This window comes from Hyperolius riggenbachi, chromosome 2, assembly GCF_040937935.1.
Source record: "Hyperolius riggenbachi isolate aHypRig1 chromosome 2, aHypRig1.pri, whole genome shotgun sequence".
NCBI lineage: Eukaryota > Metazoa > Chordata > Amphibia > Anura > Hyperoliidae > Hyperolius > Hyperolius riggenbachi.
Genome location: NC_090647.1, coordinates 11,943,325 through 11,967,837, shown reverse-complemented (window position 1 = coordinate 11,967,837; position 24,513 = coordinate 11,943,325). Strand labels below are relative to the sequence as shown.

The 24,513-nt window shown below is 44.8% G+C and overlaps 1 protein-coding gene across 2 annotated transcripts in view; it reads right to left on the bottom strand.

Moving 5' to 3' along the window:
* The window catches only part of LOC137545353 (schlafen family member 11-like), a 194,070-nt gene that overhangs the window by 6,486 nt on the left and 163,071 nt on the right, over positions 1-24,513 (bottom strand). For both annotated transcript variants that reach the window (XM_068266485.1, XM_068266486.1), the window contains one exon: positions 1,158-1,872. In XM_068266485.1, coding sequence (XP_068122586.1) covers positions 1,158-1,872 — 715 coding nt within the window. The remainder of the gene's footprint in view (positions 1-1,157; positions 1,873-24,513) is intronic.

The following is a 24,513-nucleotide window of genomic DNA, read 5'->3' as shown; positions in this document are numbered from 1 at the left end:
GTGTGTGTATGTATGTGTGTGTGGTGTGCGTGGTGTGTGTGTGTATGGTGTGTGTGTGTATGGTGTGTGTGTGTATGGTGTGTGTGTGTATGGTGTGTGTGTGTGTGTATGGTGTGTGTGTGTATGGTGTGTGTGTGTATGGTGTGTGTGTGTGTACAGTGTGTACAGTGTGTGTGTGTATGAAAAACCTATTGATTTTCATGTTTCCTTGCAAATTGCATGCCATGTGCAATGTGTCAGAACTGACTGCACCACCCATAGTGTGAATGAGCCCTTGTGTGTTTTGGAAATAAACATTGCTGTGTGACGGCCAGGGAGGTGAGCTTTGGACTGTTTGTCTTGCATACAATATTGCTTAATTCTGTGTGGAGCCAGAATTATATGCATCTCATTGACCATGTGCACTGGCTTGGGTGTAGTATTTGTAGCTCCTGTGAGTGGATCTGCCCTGTGCATTCTACTCCATATAAAGGACTAAAGAAGATATGCCCAGTGTGGAGCTGCATGGGGAGGTAGACGTGTGAGCTGCATTGCCGGTTGGGGTTGATTATTTTGTCTGTATATCGGTTGCATGGTGGGGGGCTAATGTTTACAGTGTGGTGTACGTGGGTAATGCATTGCTGCTGAATTGGGGTGCTTATTTTGCATGGCAGGGAGGGTGAGAGAGATGCTACAACTGTATTTGATTGCCCATTTCAGGGTGGAGATGTTACTCTTGGCTGTGCTACTTGTACTTGCTCTCCCCCTTTGTGGGTGGAGAGCAAACACCCAATGTTGGGTCTGTGGAATGGAAGCACACCCAGAGGATGGGCCTTAGTGAGAGGCGAGATTTATCCCTTCACCAGTGCCACTCCTTCTGTTATCACCATCCCTTTCCTTCCATACCCCTCCTATTTGTTCCTCTCCTTTATATAGTACTACAGGATATACATATAGCAGAGTCCCCAGAATCCAGCACCATCAGGGATCACTTGGAGAGCCTCCAGTGATGCCCTGTAGCTACTAGCACATTTCCAGGATCCTCCCTGTACGGCTCCCAATGTGTCATCTGTCCCGTGTCGGGTCACAGAAAGCCGCCAGGAGCTCCATGGCGTTGCTCGAGGCTCGGTGAGTATTTCACACACATAGTTTATAAAAAAAAAAAGAAAAAAACTCACCGCACAAAATCACGTAAAGGTGCATTTTCACAGATGTAGAGTATTTCCTCAAAGGAGCAGTTGTAAGTGTTTTTGATCTTCTTGATCATCATCACAGCGAGAACAGTCTTACCAGTTCCTGGTGGTCCGTGTACAAAATAAGGACCCTTAAACAACTTCCTCGACAGTATTTCATACTGTTCTGTGGTTAGTAAATTAAAATAATCCGTTCCAACCTTGTCACTCAAAAAGGATCTGAAATGGAGCAGGACGATTGCAAGAGACCACAGTAACTTTTTTATGGTGTCTAAATCTGGCATCCGGTATGTCTCAGGATATATAATTTCAGGCCATGAAAACTGAGAACTTTTATTTGTAGAATTCAGTCGCAGTGCAGCAGGTATAACACAGAGTTTTCCGGTGTAACTTCCCATCTTAACCAGTTTCTGTCTCAAGGCAAGAGCTGTACCTTGTGAGTAATCAAACTCCTTCTCAGAGATGTCACCTTTAAACACAGAGTACAGTTTGGGATGTTCTCCAGAGATCAGTACCAGAGCATCACATACAACATCTGGGTTACTGGGTAACTCGAGATCCACAGCCCAGCTTCTGGACACAATAACTATGCCTTCTGCATCTGATATCAGAGGTTGTAGTAAGCCCTCCAGCTCTGGGTGTTCCTCTTTGAGGTCCAAGTACAAACCGTCTGGTACGACAGTCACACCTCCATCCAAACCTGCACAGTTGAAAAAGAATCAGCCTCTAAACACAAAACATATTTCAGCCATTTTAACACTTATAGTAGCACAAATATTTAAGTAAGGCATACTGTATATACTCAAGAATATGCCCCCCCCCTTCCCGGTTTAAAAAAAACAAACCAAATGCAGTGATCCTCCAATAGGCCAACCCACTTTGTGACCAAGCCCTCATATGCAGAGTGCCCGTTGGAATCATACTGGCGAAAGCATAGCTATCTGTCCTTGCTTTGGTCCTTGTGCCCCTGGCAGCTCTGTAACTGGCCGCTAGAGTATTAGGTGATGTGTCATGTGACCACAGTGAGCCTGGAGCTCTAACGGCTGGAAGACTGGAAGAAATGATTTTAAGTATGATTCCAATTCTAGCTCTGTATACAAGGGTCCCCACACGCAAGCCTATCACCCACACTTTCAGCCCAGAAATGTGTCATACAAGGTCATTTGTAAATCTGCTTCTTGCATCCATCATACAAATATCAGTTTGACCTAAATAAGTACATTCACTTAATTCTCACACACAAGATTTAATCCCTATCTAAGGATTGTATTGGGGTTTCTATGCGGAGATCGGAGTACATATACTGCTACCTCATGGTGTCATTTAGTGATCATAAAACGATCAATGAGAACCTTGTGCTCTTTTCTGCCTTGTGACACAAGACACCGCTTACTTTTTTGTTGCCCATAGCGACACCTTTCTGAAGAACAGGACACGGCTATAATCAAGCGGTGAGTCTGTACAGCACTGCCCCCCAAATGATCAATTTACCATAGTTACGGGCAATAGTATTAAAGTTTGTGTACTACACTTTACTACTTTAGGGCAGCAGTATAATTATAACCCTAATGACACATTCACTATTTACAAATCACATACATGTATTTATATTACACTGTTGGGTTTATTACCCAAAGGGCAATGCTGTTTAGCTCCGTAGCTAGATTACCATAGCTTGACCACAGGCTTATACCCCCCTAGTGGCCAGGCGATTTTTTCATAATTCAGCACACTGCAGCTTTAACAGTTTATTACTCAGCCATACAACTTACCACCCAAATGAATCTAACCTCCTTTTCTTCCCAACAACAGAGCTTTCTGTTGGTGGGATCGGATTACTGCTGCAATGTTTTTTTTTATTATTATTATTTTTTTTTATAACCACTTAAGCCTATCTGGACGAATATATCCATCCAGATAGATTGTGCTGCTACCTGAGTCATGCGCGCTCCCGCCGCCTGCCATTAGTCCCCCGATCAATGAATGGGAATATAGTTCCCATTCACAGATCTACATCCCCCACAGAAAAAAAACAGCGGGCTCCTTTCAGAGGCTGCGGTCTTTCTGCATAAAAAAAGTTTCCCTTCCTCTTTCTAGTTCTTGGAAGTGTGATCGTTTACATCCAGGACTTTGACTGTGGCCATCTTGTGGCCAAATAGTAAAACTACACCCACATACATTTTTTAATATACAAATACATTACATTTAAAATTAGCTGTTTGCCTCCCACACCAAAAATTACCCAAATAAAATTTTTAATAAAAAACATAAATAGTTAGCTAAGGGTCTGAACTTTTTAAATATGCATGTCAAGAGAGTATATTAATATAATTTTTTAAATTATAAGCTTGTAAAGCTTGTAAATACTGATGGACGCAAATTGAAAAAAATAAAATATCGGAACCATAAATTGTGATAGGGACATCATTTAAACGGTGTAATAACCGGGACAAATGGGCAAATAAAATACATGAGTTTTAATTATGGTAGCATGTATTAATATCAAACTATAATGGCCAAAAACTGAGAAATAATGATTTTTTTCCATTTCTTTCTTAATCTTCCTGTTAAAATGGATTTAGAATAAAATAATTCTTAGCAAAATGTACCACCCAAAGAAAGCTTTAATGGTGGCAGAAAAACAAGATATAGATCATTTCATTGTGATAAGTAGTGATAGTTATTGGCGAATAAATGGGAGGTGAAAGTTGCTCGGATGCATAAAGTGAACAACACTGTAGGTTGAAGTGGTCAAATAATTTTTTTTTTGTTCTTTTCTCCCTCCCCCCGAGATCCCACCACATCAATCACCTCTTATAGGCATCAGCCTATGAGAGGGATTAGATTGCAGGCCACCCCTGGGGACAGCTAAGTGACAGAGCTGTCCCCTGTACATTGCTGCGTTAGATCACAGCGCTGTACAAATCAAAATGCAGTTTCTTTTTCTAGTTCCAAATAGTTTTTATTAGGAAAAATCAAACTATACATACATTTAAGCAAATGCATATGCCAGATATTTATACATCATGCATATAGAAGCAAAAAAGAGAAATTAACAAAAATAACATAACAGTAGGCTGACATAACACATAGACAGCCTCTATAAACATTGGTCGACATCGCTTATTAAGCACAATCAATCATTATCGCAAAGTATATGATAGACTATGTATTGAAATCGTATATATCATCACATGATTACTTGAATACAGAGTATGGTAATGGTGTAATTTAAGCCTGTAGCAGAAAGAGTGGCTATCTATGGGGACCGGATCCTAGGGGAAGGTTTTAATATTATCATTAAGTATAGCGTTACTTTTTTCTGAAATCGTATTGGATCGTTGTTTCTTTTTCTAACAATTCACTGATGGCCACTGACGTCAATGCAGGGAATGCATGCGCATGTGCACATGCGTTCCCTGCTAATCTACGCCTCCAGTTCCTGAAGCCAATTGGCATTAGGCAGTCCTAGCAGCACCACTCTCCCACTGCCCATCAGCGATAGGCAGTCGGGAGGAGGTTAATATTGTCTATAATAGCCTTTCTCAACCTTTTTTGCCCTGGAGGAACCCTGCAAATGACTTTTGTATCTCAAGGAACCCCTGCAAACAACTTTTTGATCTTTAGGAACCCCTGAATTTATTTTGCAGGAGGCATGGACTTTAAGCACTTCACCTTCAAGGGTTTTTCCCCTAAAAAAAAACAAAAAACAACAGATCTGGTAAATCTGCTCACCCTTTAGGAAGAGCACAAGGAGGGGAAGGAGTAAAATAAAAACAAACAAGGAAAAGGAAGTAGTTGTCCTGGGAAGACAGGAGGTCCCCCAGGAATTCGAAATGGAAGAGACACTAAGTCTATCTTTAGAAACCTTCCAGAGGGCACGGTTTCCTTATTTCAAAAAGGCCTAAACTTTTCATTGGCTACCGACTTTGCACAATTCAAGGTAGATTTATATAAGAATATTAGATGTAATCTGTGGCACCTTTCCCCGTCTAGTCTGGACATATTTCGAAAAGTTGTAGAGATAGATCTAAAAGCAGAGACATATCCAAAAACAACAGCAAGGAGGGGCTCTCCAGGTACTTGGACCATGTCGTGAGGCCTCTTTTGGAGGCAATATCTTCATACCTTTCTGACTCAATGGAAGTCCTAAGAGGGCTGGAGAACCTAAGAAACAAGGGATCTCTTAGCTGCCATAGACGTAGACAGCCTCTACAGCTGCATACCCCACGAATTGGGTTAGAGCAGTTAGTTTCTTTCTTGATAAAACCGAAATGTACAAAGAGTTTATTTGTGAATGTCTCAGTTTCATACTAACCCACAATGCATTTCTCTTTGACAGAAAATGGTATTGGCAAGTGTCGGGTACTGCCATCGGAGCAGCAGTTTCTTGCCCGTATGCCAACACCTTCCTTGCATGGTGCAAGGAACTATATATTCATTCGGGAGCCAATCCTTTTAGGGGTCACCTCAGGATGTGGTTCAGGCATGTGTAACAACATTCTTGTCTTTTGGTCTGGGACTTGTGAAACTTTTTTCATTTTTTTGTCTCAAATTAATGAGAACCCCATCAATATGGCCTTTACAGCTATGGTGGATTCTGTAAAAATTGCTTTCCTTGACCTCAAATTGGAAATTAAGGACAATAAACGTATCCCAAAAGGCTATCGGAAACCATACGATATCAAATGCCCTACTGCATCATTCAAGTTTCTGTCTCAAACACGTGACCCGGATGATACCCTATAGCCAGTTCCTCAGGCTACGCTGTAACAATGTGAGTGATACGGAGTACCGTTGCTAGTCTGAGGCACTGGCCTCTAGGTTGGTGGCCAGAGGTTACAATGCGTGTGATATTCAGGAGGCCTATAGAAGAGCAAGTGCACAGGAAAGGACAGCCCTTTTAAAAGGAAAAACGGGAATGATGATCACTTCTCAAGGAGCACAGCGGACTCCCTTTTCTTTTGGCTATACTGTTATGGCAGACAAAGTGAAGGAAACCATTCATAAAAATTGTCTTGTAAACAGATGGCTACAGGCACAGATTTTCAAGTGGGCCCTCAACGATGTCACGTACACACCCTGCTTACATCGCAAACCAAATTTGCAGTGTACGCATTGTGGGGCCCCGTGGAAGGTTCTACATAGGGGAAACCACGAGATCTAACAATGACCATTTCAGAGAACATTTCAACTTTTTGAAATCGGGTAAAGGGTCCCCATGCATCATACAGCATATGATGGAGGTCCATCATGGAGACCCAACAAAGCTTACATTTGCAGGACTAATACATGTTGTCACAGACCGCAAGGCCGGTCTGCGGATGGGGTCAATCGATCAGTGTCAGAAATCCTCTCACACGGTCATTTTGCTCATCACGAAGGGTAACCCGACTTCGCAATTTGATGAACTGACTCGCCGAGGGAGCATTCAGACGTCAAAGGACTCACCTCACACATACAATTCAAAGATCTGCCACCAAGCGGGTTACACAGCCCGCTACTGTGATTATACTAGGACTTCAAGAACGCTCTATTAACCCTTAGCAGTATGCAGGAACCTGGGCCAGATCGTTATATCTGGGCCGGGTTCTCGCATACGGGTTATAAAGGCACACTTCTGTTAAACACAGGGTAGCGATTTCAGGAGAATAGGTACGATTGTGTATGTTCAGCAACAGGTCATAACCGCTAAACGATTTTTAAAACGTTTAATAACAAAATGCATTACATACAGTTATATACACCAATTAACATATATCACAAAGCTTCAAAATAAAGGGGTAAAATTAGAAAGTTCTCACTTAGTATGGCTGATAGTCCATTTGGAGAATGAAGAAACAGAGTCCAGTTTAAAAGTAGGCATTAAGGTTAAGAGTCCTTGCACACAGCAGGCGTTGGTTCTCCTTGAACGCCTGCATGGACTTTCCTGGTCGATGGAATTTGGAGAACTGGGCGGGTTTGGTCCCGCCCCACTTTTATAGGACCTGAGTTTTGGGCTGTCACTACCTGGAAAGTAGGTGTGTTTAAGGCGGGGTTACCTCCTAATCAGCAGGTTGCCGCCCCCAGACTCAGAGCAAAAAATGTAACATTTATGAATTCTCTGTGTGACTCCGCCCCAGATTGGCACATCGCAAATCCGAGGCTATATTCATAAGCGGCCTGTGACCCTGTATCAAACGAGGTTACACATGCCTATTCTATCGCATTCGCTCTACGCAGGCCGGATAAAGCCGTTCTCTACTGATTCCTTACAGTTAGAAAATTGTAATTCAGGTGAATGATATAACTGCTTTATGGGTATCCGAAAATGTAATTTTTGTCTTTCTGTGCCAAACCTATTTTGAATCATTAATAAATTAAAGTTTCCTTTGTTTAAGTCTATGAGTTTGAAGGGAATCCCTTATCTTACTGGTTGGATCTAGTTTCTGGGACATGAGCTCTGCAGCAAATGGCTCTGCCTAGGAGGTCAGCCACGTGTGAAATTCCTTTCCATGTTATCAGGACATGGGGGGAAGGTACTGTACTCTGCAATGCTCTCAGAGGAGGGGGGGGGGGGAGGAAAAGAGAAAGGAAAGACATTTATTGTACAGTTACACAGCACTGACAGTAATGGTGCTGGACCATACGAAAATCGTTGGCGATTACGCACACGACTTCCGTAATGTTCGCCACACATGTCCCTCCTGTTAGGAATAGTGTTACCTCTGCAGCGGCGCGGCCACCGCTCCCGCGTCTTACGTCACGGCGGATCCCGCCGCGTCCTCTCGCTTATCTCTTTCTGGCAGAACAGGTCTCTCCAGGGTGCATCAGGACAGAATAGCGCACGCGCGCACCAGGAGACAGGACCTTTATGCATTGAGGAGGCCGGTCAGCTGACCTGCTGGTCAGCTGACAGTGCTGAGCTGACTATCGCCGCTGATTGGCTGAAGTTCGCTGGGCGGAACTTCTGGATTACCTGCCTGTATTTAAGACCTGACCTGTCAGTGGCTCATTGTCTGCTGTTGCTGATACTTTGCGGTTAAGCTCTCAGACTTTAGTCAGTTCCGTGTGTGCTTGATCCGGCAGGACCCAGGGGATTCACACATATCTTAGGATTATCATTATAATATATTTTATCGTAATTGTAATTACATATTGTATATCCTTACTGTGTATGAACCTTGCCTGAACTCTCGACTATTCTTCTGCCTTCTGATTCTGTACTCTGCCTGTTTGCTGCCGACCTCGGAACGACCCCGACATTGCCTCCTGATTCTGTACCTTCGCTCATCTGATCTGTTACCGACCTCGGCTTGTTTACTCACTACGTATTTGCCTAACGATATTGTACCGCTGCCTGACCGACCTGTTACCGACATTGCCTGTACGACCACTCTATTTAGTGATAGTCCCTACAGCCAAGGGCTATCACATAGGAGTACTCCTGTGTTATACTGTGCACAAAACTTGTGTGATCACACTCTGAATAAAATACTGACTACTGTTGTAACAGTCACAGTGGACGCAGCTGCGGGCAGTCAGGATACCCCTGCAGCTGCTTCATTTTCCCTGTCGGGTGCTTCCTCTGTCCCCTCGGCGTCTAGCACGCCGAGGAGAGGTTTGTCTGTGGCGCATAGAGGGGCTTTGTCATGCGCGCGCGCGCGCACAGACAGGATCTTTATGCAGGGAGAAGGCGCGTCAGCTGACCTGCCGATTGGCTGACGTCAGAGGTGACTCTCGGCAATCCTGATTGGCTGAATGACAAGGGTGTGGCCGAGGGGTCTCCTCCGCTTCTTAAGCCGCAGAGATCACTTGCAAACTGTCTGCTGTTGCGAATGCTTCGTGTGAGCACTCAGACCTTAGATAGATCCGGTGTGTTTTGATCTGGGAGGAAACCAGGGATTTCACACAGACTAGGAATTATTATTACTATTGTTGTTATTACTTGATACCTGTGTATGACTCTGGCTCTCTTCTGACTTTCCCTACGCTAAACAATTCTGTACTTTAACCCATCTGATCCTGTTGCTGACTCTGCCCGATATATCTTTATCCTCTTGCCTGCCGATTTTGTACTGTATCTTCCTCTCTGTTGCCGAACTGATCTGTCTGACCACTCCACTCACCAGTGAGCCCTTGTCACTGGTGAGGTTAATTACTGATAGTGCCCACCGGCTCCTCTGGTGAGGTTCTGCCAAAACTATCAGTATTACTGTTGCACCAAGCACTATACACTTGCAATTACCTTGTTAGCTATACTTGCATTTTTGGTGATTCTGCAGATCACCATATAATCAGGTATAGTGTGATTATTGTTGATACTGCAGATCACATAATAATCAGATGTCTGTGTGCAGCACCAATCGTTACAGAACAGCAGACCAAAATGTCTATGGAGACACTGTGCACTCAGGTCAAACTGTTGACTACAGCCGTGAACGATCTTACCAATACGGTCAACACACAACAGACACAAGTTAACCTATTGTCTGAGGTAGTGACCCGACTTCAAAAGACCAATGCACCAGTGTCATCCCCTATTGTTAGTGAGCTCAGGATGCCTCATCCTGAGAGATTTTCAGGGCACCGATCTGATTTTTCGGAATTTTATGCATCGCTGTCTATCATATTTTGAGTTACGCCCGGTATCTTCGGGTTCGGAAACTTAGCGAGTTACTTTTATAAAAACTTTCTTGTCTGGTGACTCGCAGACTTGGGCTTACAGTCTTCCCACCGGTCACGAGGCTTTGACTTCAGTTCAGGATTTTTCAAAGCAATGGCTATTATATATGATGATCCAGATTTAGCTATGACGTCAGAGAGGAGACTCAAAACTCTCCGACAAGGTCAGAACACAGTTGAAACATACGCTGCTGAGTTTAGAAAGTGGGTGGTGTCAGCCAGATGGGGGCAGTATGCTTTATTAGACTGTTTTTATCAGAGTTATCCGATGCTGTTGCTGATCTGATGTTAAGCCACCCAGAACCTAAAACGGTGGACGAGGCAATCTCTTTAGCTGTCAAGATTGACCGTCGAGTTCGTTATCAAAGGCAAACTCGAGGTAGAGCGTCAGTAAGATCCTCTTCTGTTCCTTTCTCCGCTTCTGTGCCTTCCTCTCCTCCTCAGGACGAACCGATGCAAATCGGACAGTCTAAAATCTCTGAGGTTGAGAGAAACAGAAGACGTACCGAGAGACTCTGCCTATACTGTGCAGAAAAGGGTCATGTGGTACAAAACTGTCCCAGGAAGGCGGAAAACTCTATCGCCTAGGTGTAGCTGGAGGTACTACCCGAGGCGATTCTGTGTTACCTCTAAAGAATAGTCGTTTACTTCTCCCGTGTTCTATCACCTGGGAAGATCAAGTCCAATCTACCCAGGCCTTTATAGACTCGGGTTCTGCAGCAAATTTTATGGATTATGATTTTGCGATTAAGTTTGGTTTTCCTCTCCTATCCTTGGGACGTCAGATTGTGGTTACTGCAGTGGACGATTCACCACTGCAGAGCAAACAGCCTCAGACTAATACTCCTGTTCTGTTGTGCCAAATAGGGACCTTGCATAAAGAACAGATTCAGTTCTTTGTACTTAAGATGGCTACCTCCACAGTGATCCTTGGTATGCCGTGGCTTCAAAAACATTCCCCTCAGATCGACTGGAGTTCCAGGCAATTGTTGAGCTGGTCCTCCTATTGCCATCATCATTGTATGGAGAAAGTCACGGTGTGTGCTACCAGGGTTCAAGTGGATGGGTGTGATGATCTGCTCAGCTGCCTGTGCAGGCAGGCAGCTTTTTGACCATTGTGTAGGTTTGCATGCTGCAGGACTCTGGAAAGGAGACCTTCTGTCAGTTTTGCAGCTTGTGCTTGCAGAAGAATTTGCATACGTTGTCATGCAAATTGCCTGGCCACATTCATTGGAGGCGTGTACTATAAGTACTATGTGTTTCCCACAATGCTTGGCTGTTCATAAGGATTTTGTACTATGTAACACTCCAGGAGTAGTGTCAGCCTTACTCTCTGTTTGAAGATCAGCTTAGAGTAATTCCTGGAAAACTGCACTAGGCAGGTTTCCTTAGTGCAGTTAGGATTGCTTATCTGTTTGTTTGTTCTGTTGCCATTGTCCTGTCCCAACGGTGGTCGACAGGAAATGGTTCTGATCTCTGTTCTTGGAGTATAGCTGGTGCAGCGGTTGCTACCAGCTATCTCTTCTGTTCTGCCTCGCTGGATCGCACTAGCCACTTTTCGCTAGCGCTGTGGATCCTTCTGTTCTGTCTACCGGGATCGCGCTAGCCACTTTCCGCTAGTGCTGTGGATCCTTCTGTTCTGCTACTCTGTACCTGGATCGCGCTAGCCACTTTCGCTAGTGCTGTGGATCCTATCTCTCGCTTGTTCCTGTTTTCGTGTATCTGTCTTGTCTGCTACGAACGCTTGCTGGAGGCTCGGTGAGGTAACCGTTAAGCAAGCGCTCGCGTCCTCTGTTTCATGTTTGTCTGTCAATGGTTAGTTAGGCGTGCTTGTCTCTATTGTGCTTATCACCTGGAGACCGCGCATAACCGCGTGCACTGTTGCGAATGAGTGCGGTGTTCGCGGTTAGCTAGCGTTTGTTATTTTCCGTATCTCCCCATTGTATTATTTGCTGTGCCTTTGCTAACCTCGTATTCTGTTCTGATCTGCCTTGTGTCACGTCTGGCGATTGCACCTCTCGCGATCACGTTCCTGTTTCATATCTGCTGTTGTGTGTGCACTGTCGCGGGGTGGCGACTAGGTTGGTGCACACACATACAACCTGTCCCTTTGCTCGTCTCATTCGCAATCGCCTCTCTTGCGATTGCGTTCTGCGCTTCGTACAATTCCTGTCTGGTATTTGTGGAGGTACAGAGGATTGGTTCCTCTGCACTCCCCAGCGCCATCTGCCGACAGGAATTTTCCCTCTACGGGTGCGTAGCACCTTTTGCTGGGTGCCTGCAAATATACGCTTGTGGAGGATTTCCGCCGTGTCAGCGCACGCATTGTGCGCTGATCACGGAGAAAGTTCCACAATCGTTACAATGGGTTGCTTAGTCAGTATTCTGATTTTGCTGACGTTTTCTGTCCCAAGGCGGCAGACAAACTTCCTCCTCATCGAAGTTTCGACTGCCCCATCGAGTTAAAATCGGGTTGTATGCCTCCTAGAGGCCACTTGTATAACCTTTCGGGGCCTGAGAAAATTGCCATGCAGGAGTAGATTAAGGAAAATTTAGCCAAAGGTTTCATCCGTTCATCTAGGTCCCCGGCCGGGGCAGGTTTCTTTTTTGTAAAGAAAAAGGACGGTGGCTTTCGGCCATGCATTGATTATAGAGGTTTGAACAAGATTACGGTAAAAAATCGTTACCCTCTTTCTCTGATTGATGACTTGTTCGCTCAGATTACCAATGGGGGTGTCTTTACAAAAATCGATCTCAGGGGGGCATACAACCTGATCCGCAAAAGAGAGGGTGACGAGTGGAAGACGGCGTTCAACACACCCGATGGTCACTACGAGTACCTGGTGATGCCCTTCGGGTTGTGCAACGGTGGGTGCCACCGTCTTCCAGGAGTTGATTAATGAAGTTTTCAGGGAGGTTCTGGGGCGGTTCGTCCTAGTCTATTTGGATGACATACTAATTTTTTCATCTAATATTACTGAACACAGGGAACATGTGAAGTATGTTTTAAAGAAACTTCGACAGAATTCCTTGTATGCGAAACTCGAGAAGTGTCTTTTCGAGGTGTCTGAAGTTTCCTTCCTGGGGTACATAATCTCCACAGCAGGACTCTCCATGGACCCCAGGAAGGTTTCTGCTGTCTTGGAGTGGCCTCAACCTTTAGGGTTGAAGGCGCTCCAACGATTCCTTGGCTTCGCCAACTATTATAAAAAGTTTATCAAAGGATTTTCTTCTGTGGTCTCACCCCTCACTGAGTTGACCAAAAAGGGGGCAGATACCTACAATTGGTCAGCAGAAGCACAGTGTGCATTTTCATCACTTAAGAAATTGTTCTGCTCCGTTCCCATTTTGAGACATGTGCACATTACTCTCCCATTCATTGTTGAGGTGGATGCGTCAGAGATCGGAGTTGGGGCTGTATTGTCTCAGCACTCCGGTCTGCAGGGCAGATTACACCCTTGTGCATTTTTCTCTAGGAAGTTTTCCCCTGCCGAGAGAAATTATGATATTGGGAATCGAGAACTGTTGGCCATCAAACTTGCGTTTGAGGAATGGCGACACTGATTCGAGGGGGCTGAACATACGATCACAGTCTATACTGACCACAAAAACTTAGAGTATATTGAAGGGGCCAAACGTCTCAGTCCCAGACAAGCCCGTTGGTCTTTGTTTTTTACGAGGTTCAGATTCATTATTACCTACAAACCTGGTAGTAAGAATGTCAAGGCTGATGCGTTATCCAGATGTTTTGAGCCTGAGACAATACAGCCCTCAACTCCTGAAAGTATACTCCATGAGAAAGTGGTTCTCGCTGCTACTGAGACTTGGGAGGATTGGGCATCTACTCTGAGACCTTATCAGCAGGAGGTTCCCGAAGGGAAACCAGATGGGGTTCTCTTTGTACCTCTACAGTTCTGATTACAAATTCTGCATGTTTTTCCTTCTCATAAGAATGCAGGGCATCCAGGGGTAGCCAGAATGCAGGAGCTGCTAGACAGATGTGTGTGGTGGCCGTCCATTGTGTCTGATTGTAAGGACTTTGTCGGAGAATGCTCTGTGTGTGCCAGGAGTAAACCATCCAGACGTGCTCCTGTGGGGACTCTGCAGTCGCTACCAGTGCCTGAACAACCATGGACCCATCTGTCCATGGACTATGTGGGCGAGTTGCCTAGATCTGAGGGGAAAACAGTCATATGGGTGGTAGTCGACAGGTTCAGTAAGATGGCCCATTTTATCCCGCTGAACGGACTCCCCTCTGCTCAAGAACTGGCAGAACTCTTCATCCACCACATTTTCAGGTTGCATGGGATCCCGGAGAATGTGGTGTCAGACAGGGGAGTGCAGTTCGTTTCCAAGTTCTGGAAGGCATTCTGTCATCATTTGGGAATGAACCTATCATTTTCTTCCGGTTACCACCCACAGACTAATGGGCAAACGGAAAGGGTTAACCAGTCCCTAGAGCAGTTCCTCAGGTGCTATGTGGCAGATGCTCAGTTGGACTGGGTGAAATTTTTGGCATTCGCAGAGTTTGCCAATAATAACTTAAAGAGCACCTCTTCAGGTTTCTCCCCGTTCCAGGTGGTAACTGGGAGATCGCCCAAGTTCTCCCCACTGCCAGTAGTGTCATCTCCTTTTCCTGCCCTGGAAGAGTGGCAGGGCGCTTTGAAGGAGATTTGGTAAAAAGAAACCTAGGAAAGGCCTTTCAGACCCAGAAAAAAACAGGCAGATAAGAGACGCTCTGTAGAGTGGGATTTTTCACCAGGTGATTTGGTGTGGGTTTCTACCAGGCATTTGGCGTTAAAACAGCCCTCTGCGAAATTGGGTCCTAGGTTCATAGGTCCATACCCCGTGTCCAAAAAGATTAATAGTGTCACATATGTAATTTCTCTACCGTCCAGTATGCAAGGTGTGAAGTCATTCCATGAGTCTCTGTTGAAGCCTGCTGTGCATGTGGATTCCTCTCCCCCCCCCCCCCCTGTGGTGATTGATGGAGAACCTGAATTTGAGATAGAACAAATTTTGGACTCTCGATGGGTGCAGAACTCCATACAGTACCTTGTTCACTGGAAGGGGTATGGGCCTGAGGAGAGATCTTGGGTACCAAGGCATCGTATGCATGCGGAGGAACTTAGTGAAAAGTTCCATGAGTTACATCCCGAGAAACCAGGTGGACCGTGTCCGGAGTCCACGCCTCAAGGGGTGGGTACTGTAACAGTCACGGTGGACGCAGCTGCGGGCAGTCAGGATACCCCTGCAGCTGCTTCATTTTCCCTGTCGGGTGCTTCCTCTGTCCCCTCGGCGTCTAGCACGCCGAGGAGAGGTTTGTCTGTGGCGCATAGAGGGGCTTTGTCACGCGCCCGCGCACAGACAGGATCTTTATGCGGGGAGAAGGCGCGTCAGCTGACCTGCCGGTTGGCTGACGTCAGGGGTGACTCTCGGCAATCCTGATTGGCTGAATGACAGGGGCGTGGCCGAGGGGTCTCCTCCGCTTCTTAAGCCACCGAGAATCACTTGCAAACTGTCTGCTGTTGCGAATGCTTCGTGTGAGCACTCAGACCTTAGATAGATCCGGTGTGTTTTGATCTGGGAGGAAACCAGGGATTTCACACAGACTAGGAATTATTATTACTATTGTTGTTATTACTTGATACCTGTGTATGACTCTAGCTCTCTTCTGACTTTCCCTACGCTAAACGATTCTATACTTTAACCCATCTGATCCTGTTGCTGACTCTGCCTGAAATATCTTTATCCTTTGCCTGCCGATTTTGTACTGTATCTTCCTGTCTGTTGCCGAACCGATCTGTCTGAGCACTCCACTCACCAGTGAGCCCTTGTCACTGGTGAGGTTCCTTACTGATAGTACCCACCAGCTCCTCTGGTGAGGTTCTGCCAAACTAATCAGTATTACTGTTGCACCAAGCACTGTACACTTGCATTACCTTGTTAGCTATACTTGCATTATTGGTGATACTGCAGATCACATAATAATCAGACGTCTGTGTGCAGCACCAATCGTTACAACTGTGCTGTTAGAGCTAATACTGATCATTACATAACAACAGACCAAAAAAATCAATGGAGGCTCAGGTTCAGGCGTTAACTGTAGCTGTTGAGCAGTTAACTGCCACTGTGGCATCACACCAGGCTCAGTTGAATCTTTTGACTGAGTCTGTGAACCGCTCACATAGATCTGCGTCATCATCGCCTCCCTCTCTTATCCGTGAACCTAAGATGGCACTTCCTGAGAAATTCTCAGGTCATAAGTCAGATTTTAGAAATTTCAGAAACAGGTGCAAGTCGTATTTTGAAATGAGGCCCATTTCGTCTGGCTCTGAATTGCAGCGGGTAACTGATTAAAACACTGTTAAGCGGGGATTCGCAAACTTGGGCCTATAATCTACCTGAGGGTCATGAGGCTTTGGGATCTGTTCAGGCTTTCTTTGATGCCATGGCGTTCATATACGATGACACAGACATTGTAGCCACGGCAGAAAGAAATTTAAAAAGGCTTCGCCAGGGCCATGGTACTGTGGAAAACTATGCCTCACAATTTAGAAAATGGGCAGTCTCCTCCAGATGGGAACACTACGCATTGCTTGACTGTTTTCTCTCAGGGTTATCAGATTCAGTTTCAGACATCATGATCAGCCACCCTGAGCCTAAAACCCTAGATGAAGCCATTGCTTTAGCTATCAAAATTAATCACCGGGTATGCTATCATAAACAGGGCAGGTCATGTGGTACTCCCAGAACAGTTTTGTCCACCCCTTCGGTCGCGACTACTTCAGGTGAACCAATGCAGATCGGTCATTCAAAGTTGTCAGAATTTGAAAAGACCAGAAGGAGGAGAGAGGGCCTCTGTTTGTACTGCAAGGAGAAAGGGCATATCATTCAGAATTGCAGTAAGAAGGCGGAAAACTCCTCCGCCTAGGTGTAGTTGGAGGTACTACCCTAGGCGAACCTGTTCTACCTCCAAAAATGTCTAAGTTATTGTTGCCGTGTTCTATTACGTGGAGGGGTCAAGTTTTCTGCACTCAGGCCTTCATTGACTCAGGCTCTGCAGCAAATTTTATTGACTCGGATCTGGCCTTAAAGTGGGGAGTTCCCATTCTTCCCATGGAGAGACAGATACATGTTACCGCTACTGATAATTCTCCACTGCAGAACAAGCAACCTCTCTCTCAGACTCCTCCTCTCACTTGTCATGTGGGAGTCCTGCATAGAGAGGAGTTACAATTTTATGTGTTTAAAATGTCATCTGCTATGATTGTTCTGGGGCTCCCATGGTTACGTCAACATTCACCTCAGATTGACTGGAACACTGGGCAATTGCTGGCCTGGTCTCCAGCTTGTCAGGCTTCTTGTTTGGAAAAAGTTACCCTGTGTTCTACTGAGGTTCATGTGGAAGGTGTTCCTCCCCCATATATAGCCTTTTCTGACCTCTTCTGTCCTCAAGCTGCTGATAAGCTTCCCCCCCACAGGGAATTTGACTGTCCTATTGATTTAAGACCAGGTTCCATACCTCCCAGGGGACATTAATACAACCTCTCAGGTCCAGAGCAGTTAGCCATGAAGGAGTACATAAAGGAGAACCTTGAGAAAGGTTTCATCCGTCCTTCCAAGTCACCAACAGGGGCGGGTTTTTTCTTTGTTCAAAAGAAAGACGGTGGACTTCGTCCATGCATTGATTATAGAGCATTGAACAAAATGACTATTCCCAACCGCTATCCTCTACCATTGATTGATGATTTGTTTTCTCAAATCTCTGGGGCGCAAGTGTTTTCCAAGCTGGACCTGAGAGGGGCATACAATTTGATTCGTATTAGACAGGGGGAAGAATGGAAGACGGCCTTCAACACACCCCATGGGCATTACGAGTACCTGTTGATGCCCTTCGGGTTGTGCAATGCCCCCGCAGTATTTCAGGAATTCATGAACGAAATTTTTAGAGACGTTTTGGGACGTTTCGTTGTTGTCTATTTAGATGACATTCTGATTTTTTCCCGGAGCCTCAGGGAACACAGGGAACATGTAAAATTTGTTCTGCAGAAACTTAGAGAAAATCGTCTTTATGCAAAACTAGAAAAATGTTGTTTGAAGTGTCAGAAGTTGCATTCTTGGGGTACATCATTTCTACTGATGGCCTGTCAATGGACCCCAAGAAAGTTTCCGCAGTGTTGGAGTGGCCGCAACCCGCGGGTTTGAAGGCCCTTCAACGATTTTTAGGTTTTGCAAACTATTATAGGAAATGTATTAAGGGATTCTCCTCTGTGGTTTCACCCCTCACCAATTTGACAAAAAAAGGGGCTGATACCTATAATTGGTCTGAGGAAGCCTGTAAGGCTTTTACACAACTTAAGACATTATTCTGTGCTGCTCCCATTTTATATCATGTGGCTGTTACATGTCCATTTATTGTGGAAGTAGACGCCTCCGAGGTAGGAGTGGGGGCTGTACTGTCTCAATATTCTGGAACTCAGGGATGATTGCATCCATGTGCGTTCTTTTCCCGCAAGTTTTCACCAGTGGAAAATAATTATGACATCGGCAACAGGGAACTTTTGGCCATAAAGATGGCCTTTGAAGAGTGGCGACATTGGTTGGAAGGGGCAGAGCATGTGATTACACAGATCACAAGAATCTGGAATATATTGAAGGCGCGAAGAGGCTCAACCCGAGACAAGCTCGGTGGGTGCTCTTTTTCTCTCGATTCCGATTCATAATCACATACAAGCCTGGTAATAAGAAAATTTCGGCCGATGTACTGTCCCATTGTTTTGAGCCCGAGACAGTCCAGCCCTCACTCCCTGTCAATATTTTGCCGGATCACATAGTGGTAGCAGCTACAGAGCCCATGGAGGATCTGACAGTCACTCTGCAGCCATATCAGATTGACGCCCCAATGGGAAAGCCAGATGAGGTACTGTTTGTCCCATTGCACTTGCGTCTTCAAGTTTTGCAGATGTTTCATAACCATAAAAATGCTGGGCATCCTGGTATAGGCAGAACAGAGGAGCTTCTGTCCCGCAGTGTGTGGTGGCCATCTTTGAGAAGTGATTGCAGGGAATTTGTGATCTCATGTACAGTCTGTGCCCGCAGCAAGCCATCCAGACAGGCTCCTGTGGGAACACTGCAGCCTTTGCCTACACCCACAGAACCATGGACCCACATATCCATGGATTGTGTGGGAGAACTTCCTAGTTCAGAAGGGTATACTGTGATTTGGGTGATCGTGGATCGCTTTAGTAAAATGGTCCATTTTGTCCCCTTGAAAAAACTCCCCTCGGCCCAGGAGCTAGCGGATGTTTTCATTACTCACATCTTCCGCTTGCATGGGATACCTATCAACATAGTCTCGGATAGGGGAGTACAATTTGTATCTAAGTTTTGGCGGGCATTTTGCCAGCATCTGGGCCTAACCCTGTCCTTCTCCTCAGGGTACCACCCCCAAACTAATGGTCAGACTGAAAGGATGAACCAGTCACTGGAACAATTTCTTCGTTGCTGTGTGGCTGATTCGCAACATGAGTGGGTAAAGTTTCTTTCCTTTGCGGAGTTTGCTTTTCTCCATTTCAGGTGGTCACAGGGAAGTCACCAAAATTTTGCCCCTTACCAACAACTAATTCTCTTTTTCCTGCATTGGAAGGCTGGCAGAACTCATGTAAGAGAATTTGGTCGTTGTAAAAGTTAATTTGGAGAAAGCGTTTAATGTGCAAAAGAGGAAGGTAGATAGAAAGCGTTCACCTGAGTGGGATTTTTCCCCAGGAGATATGGTATGGGTCTCCACACGTCACATAGCCTTGAGATAGCCTTCAGCCAAGTTGGGACCAAAATATATCGGTCCATACCCCATTACAGAAAAAATTAATGAGATGGCTTACAGGGTTGCTCTCCCAGCTACCATGAGAGGTGTAAAATCTTTCTGTGTGTCCTTACTTAAACCGGCTGTATATGCGGATTCCTCTCCCTCCCCCCCCCCCCCGTGATTATTGATGGAGAGTCAGAATATGAAGTGGAGAAGATCTTGGATTCTCGCAGGGTACGGAACTCTGTACAGTATTTGGTCCACTGGAAAGGGTATGGTACTGAGGAGAGGTCATGGGTCCCAGCTCATCATCTTCATGCTGAGGAATTAAAACAGCAGTTTCATTCTTCACACCCTGAGAGCGCTTCGGGGGCGTGTCCGGAGGCCACGCCTCGGGGGGGGGGGGGGGGGGGTAATGTTAGGAATATTGTTTCCTCTGCAGCGGGGAGCGGCGCTCCCGCGTCTGACGTCACGGCGGATCCCGCCGCGTCCTCTCGCTCATCTCTTTCAGGCAGAACAGGTCTCTCCAGGGTGCATCAGGACAGAATAGCGCACACGCGCACCAGGAGACAGGACCTTTATGCATTAAGGAGGCGGGTCAGCTGACCTGCTGGTCAGCTGACAGTGCTGAGCTGACTATCGCCGCTGATTGGCTGAAGTTAGCTGGGCGGAACTTCTGGATTACCTGCCTGTATTTAAGACCTGACCTGTCAGTGGCTCATTGTCAGCTGTTGCTGATACTTTGCGGTTAAGCTCTCAGACCTTAGTCAGTTCCTGGTGTGTTTGATCCGGCAGGACCCCGGGGATTCACACATAGTTTAGGATTATTATTATAATATACTAGCTGGTCGCCCCCGGCGTTGCCCGGGTATGTAATTGGCTAGTGTTAACTCTGCCCACTTTTTCTAATCCTAACACACAATTACTCAATGATGACCTAGTTTGTGAGCTTTGCGGTCTTTGGCATCAATAATTGGCATTGAAATGAAATAGGTGAATTTTGATTAGCATTTGTAGGCTCCACCCACTTTTCTGAATATTAATCCCAGTCACCCAGTGTGCAAAGTTTAAGAACCCTGCCATTGACAGACAGTGTAAGAATGGCTGCAGTTTACATTCTGGCAGTGAAATTTGTATTTTTCTCCACCCACTGATGTCCTGATGTTTCCCGGGTATGTATTTGGCTGCTGTTGGCTGTGGCCACTTTTTCGAACCCTAACACACAATTGTCAATAGTCAATGACCAAGTTTGTGAGATTTGTGGTCTTTGACATGAATAATTTTCATTGAAATTAAACACATCTGATTCGCTGTTTGTGGCCCCACCCCTTTTCTAAATATTTAACCCCAGTCACCCAATGATCAACTGTACCAGTTTTGAGGCTTGTGCCATTAACAGTGCAAAAATGGCAGCAATTAAATATTTGCCTTGAAAATCAATAGGTGAATTGTGATTGGTTTTTGTAGGCTCCACCCACTTTTCTGAATATTAATCCCAGTCACCCAGTGACCAACAGTGCAAAGTTTTAGAACCCTACAATTAATAGTGTAAGAATGGCTGCAGTTTACATTTTCCCAGTGAAATTTGTGTTTGTCTCCGCCCACTGAAGACTCAGCATTGCCCGATTATGTATTTGGCTGGTGTTGGCTCCGCCCACTTTTTCTAACCCTAACACAAAATTACTTAATGACCAAGTTTGTGAGCTTTGCGGTCTTTGGCATCAATAATTTGCATTGAAATAAAATAAATCTGATTGGCTGTGGCTCCACCCCTTTTCTGAATTTGAACCCCAATCACCCAATGGCCAACTGTACCAGGTACAGGTGATTAACAGTGCAAGAGGCTTGTGCCATTAACAGTGCAAGAATGGCATCAATTAAATATTCCCCTTAAAGATTAATAGGTAGATTTTGATTGGCTTTTGTAAGCTCCATCCACTTTTCTGTATATTAAACTGTGCAAAGTTTGAGAACCCTACCATTAATAGTGTAAGAATTGCTGCAGTTTACATTTTCTCAGTGAAATTTGTATTTGTCTCCGCCTACTGATGACCCAGCATTGCCCAATTATGTATTTGGCTGGTGTTGGCTTCGCCCACTTTTCCTAACCCTAACACACAATTACTCAATTACTCAATGACCAAGTTTGTGAGCTTTGCGGTATTTGGCATCAATAACCTGCATTAAAATGAAACAAATCAGATTGGCTGTTTGGGGCTCCACCCCCTTATATAAATTTAAACCCCAGTCACGCAATGATCAACTGTACCAGGTTTGAGGCTTGTGCCATTAACAGTGCAAGAATGGCAGAAATGTAAATATTCCCCTGAAAAATCAATAGGTCATTTTTGATTTTGGCTTTTGTAGGCTCCACCCACTTTTCTGAATATTAATCCCAGTCACCTAGTAACCAACTGTGCACAGTTAGAGAACCCTACCATTAACAGTGTAAGAATGGCTGCTGCTTACATTTTCCCAGTAAAATTTGTATTTGTCTCCGCCCACTTATAACCCTGCGTTGCCCGCTTATGTATTTGGCTGGTGTTGGCTGTGCCCACTTTCCTAACCCTAACACACAATTAATCAATTACTCAATTACCAAGTTTGTGAGCTTTGCGGTGTTTGGCAACAATAATTTGCATTGGAATGAAACAAATCTGATTGGCTATTTGTGGCTCCACCCCCTTTCTGAAACTGTACCCCAGTCACCCAATGATCAACTATACCAGGTTTGAGGCTTGTGCCATTAACAGTGCAAGAATGGCAGAAATGTAAATATTCCCCTTGAAAATCAATAGGTGAATTTTGATTGGCTTTTATAGGCTCCAACCACTTTTCTGAATAATAACCCTAGTCACCCAACGACCAACCGTGCAAAGTTTGAGAACCCTACCATTAACAATGTAAGAAAAAAGTTTACTTTCTTAAAACAGAAAGAATTTGCAATAATTCAGGTTGGAGTGAGCTTGAGATGTCTCCCAGTGCATCACTGCTGAATATCTGCAAATTAACCATTGTTACCCTTAGAAGCTAAACACACCTCCAGATCCGCTGGAATGCAATGATGTGTCAGCTTGTTAATTTGTACAGAGCCATAATAATTCAACATGCATACAGACTGTTTTGGATTGTTTGATCCTCATCAGTGCATGGCATAGATTAATTTGGCTCTATGCAGTAGGGCTTGTAACACCGAGAGCTACAGACTAACCAGCGAGCTCATGGTGACCCAGAACTCATTGGAGTGTGTAAGGGACTACAATGGTCCTAAAAGCCCCCTTACTAAGATGTTAAGAAAAACAAAAGTTTGCTTTCTTAAAACAGAAAGAATTTGCGATAATTCAGGTGGGAGTGAGCTTGAGATGTCTCCCAGTGCATCACTGCTGAATATATGCAAATTAACCATTCTACCCTTAGAAGCTAAACACACCTCCAGTGTAACAGTGTAAGAATGGCTGCAGTTTACATTTTCCAGTAACATTTGTATTTGTCTCTTTTTGGTTATGGGAATAAAAAGTATCCTATACTTTATTCCAGGTAATGTACTATGTGTGTGCCAAATTTCATTCAAATCCGTTCAGCCGTTTTTGCGTGATCGAGTAACAAACATCCAAACATCCGAACGTTCCCATTTATTATATTAGTAGGATTAAATAGGAACACATCTAAAATGTCAAAACTGCAATGGTTCATAAGGGGAAAACAGGTCTAGGTGTAAAAGGGTTAATTCAAATGTTTCCTTTAAAGAGAGTCTGCAGCCATTCAAAATACTTCTTTTTATTGGCTACAAGCTGGTCGCCCGGCGTTGCCCGGGTATGTATTTGGCTAGTGTTAGCTCTGCCCACTTTTTCTAATCCTAACACACAATTACTCAATGATGACCTAGTTTGTGAGCTTTGCGGTCTTTGGCGTCAATAATTGGCATTGAAATGCAATAAATCTAATTGGCTGTGGCTCCACTCCTTTGAAAATCAATAGGTGAATTTTGATTAGCTTTTGTAGGCTCCACCCACTTTTCTGAATATTAATCCCAGTCACCCAGTGACCAACTGTGCAAAGTTTAAGAACCCTGCCATTGACAGACAGTGTAAGAATGGCTGCAGTTTACATTCTGGCAGTGAAATTTGTATTTTTCTCCACCCACTGATGTCCTAATGTTTCCCGGGTATGTATTTGGCTGCTGTTGGCTGTGACCACTTTTTCTAACCCTAACACACAATTGTCAATAGTCAATGACCAAGTTTGTGAGATTTGTGGTCTTTGGCATGAATAATTTTCATTGAAATGAAACACATCTGATTCGCTGTTTGTGGCTCCACCCCTTTTCTAAATATTTAACCCCAGTCACCCAAAGATCAACTGTACCAGGTTTGAGGCTTGTGCCATTAACAGTGCAAAAATGGCAGCAATTGAATATTTGCCTTGAAAATCAATAGGTGAATTGTGATTGGTTTTTGTAGGCTCCACCCACTTTTCTGAATATTAATCCCAGTCACCCAGTGACCAACTGTGCAAAGTTTTAGAACCCTACAATTAATAGTGTAAGAATGGCTGCAGTTTACATTTTCCCAGTGAAATTTGTGTTTGTCTCCGCCCACTGAAGACTCGGCATTGCCCAGGTATGTATTTGGCTGGTGCTGGCTCCGCCCACTTTTTCTAACCCTAACACAAAATTACTTAATGACTAAGTTTGTGAGCTTTGCGGTCTTTGGCATCAATAATTTGCATTGAAATAAAATAAGTCTGATTGGCTGTGGCTCCACCCCTTTTCTGAATTTGAACCCCAATCACCCAATGGCCAACTGTACCAGGTACAGGTGATTAACAGTGCAAGAATGGCATCAATTAAATATTCCCCTCAAAGATTAA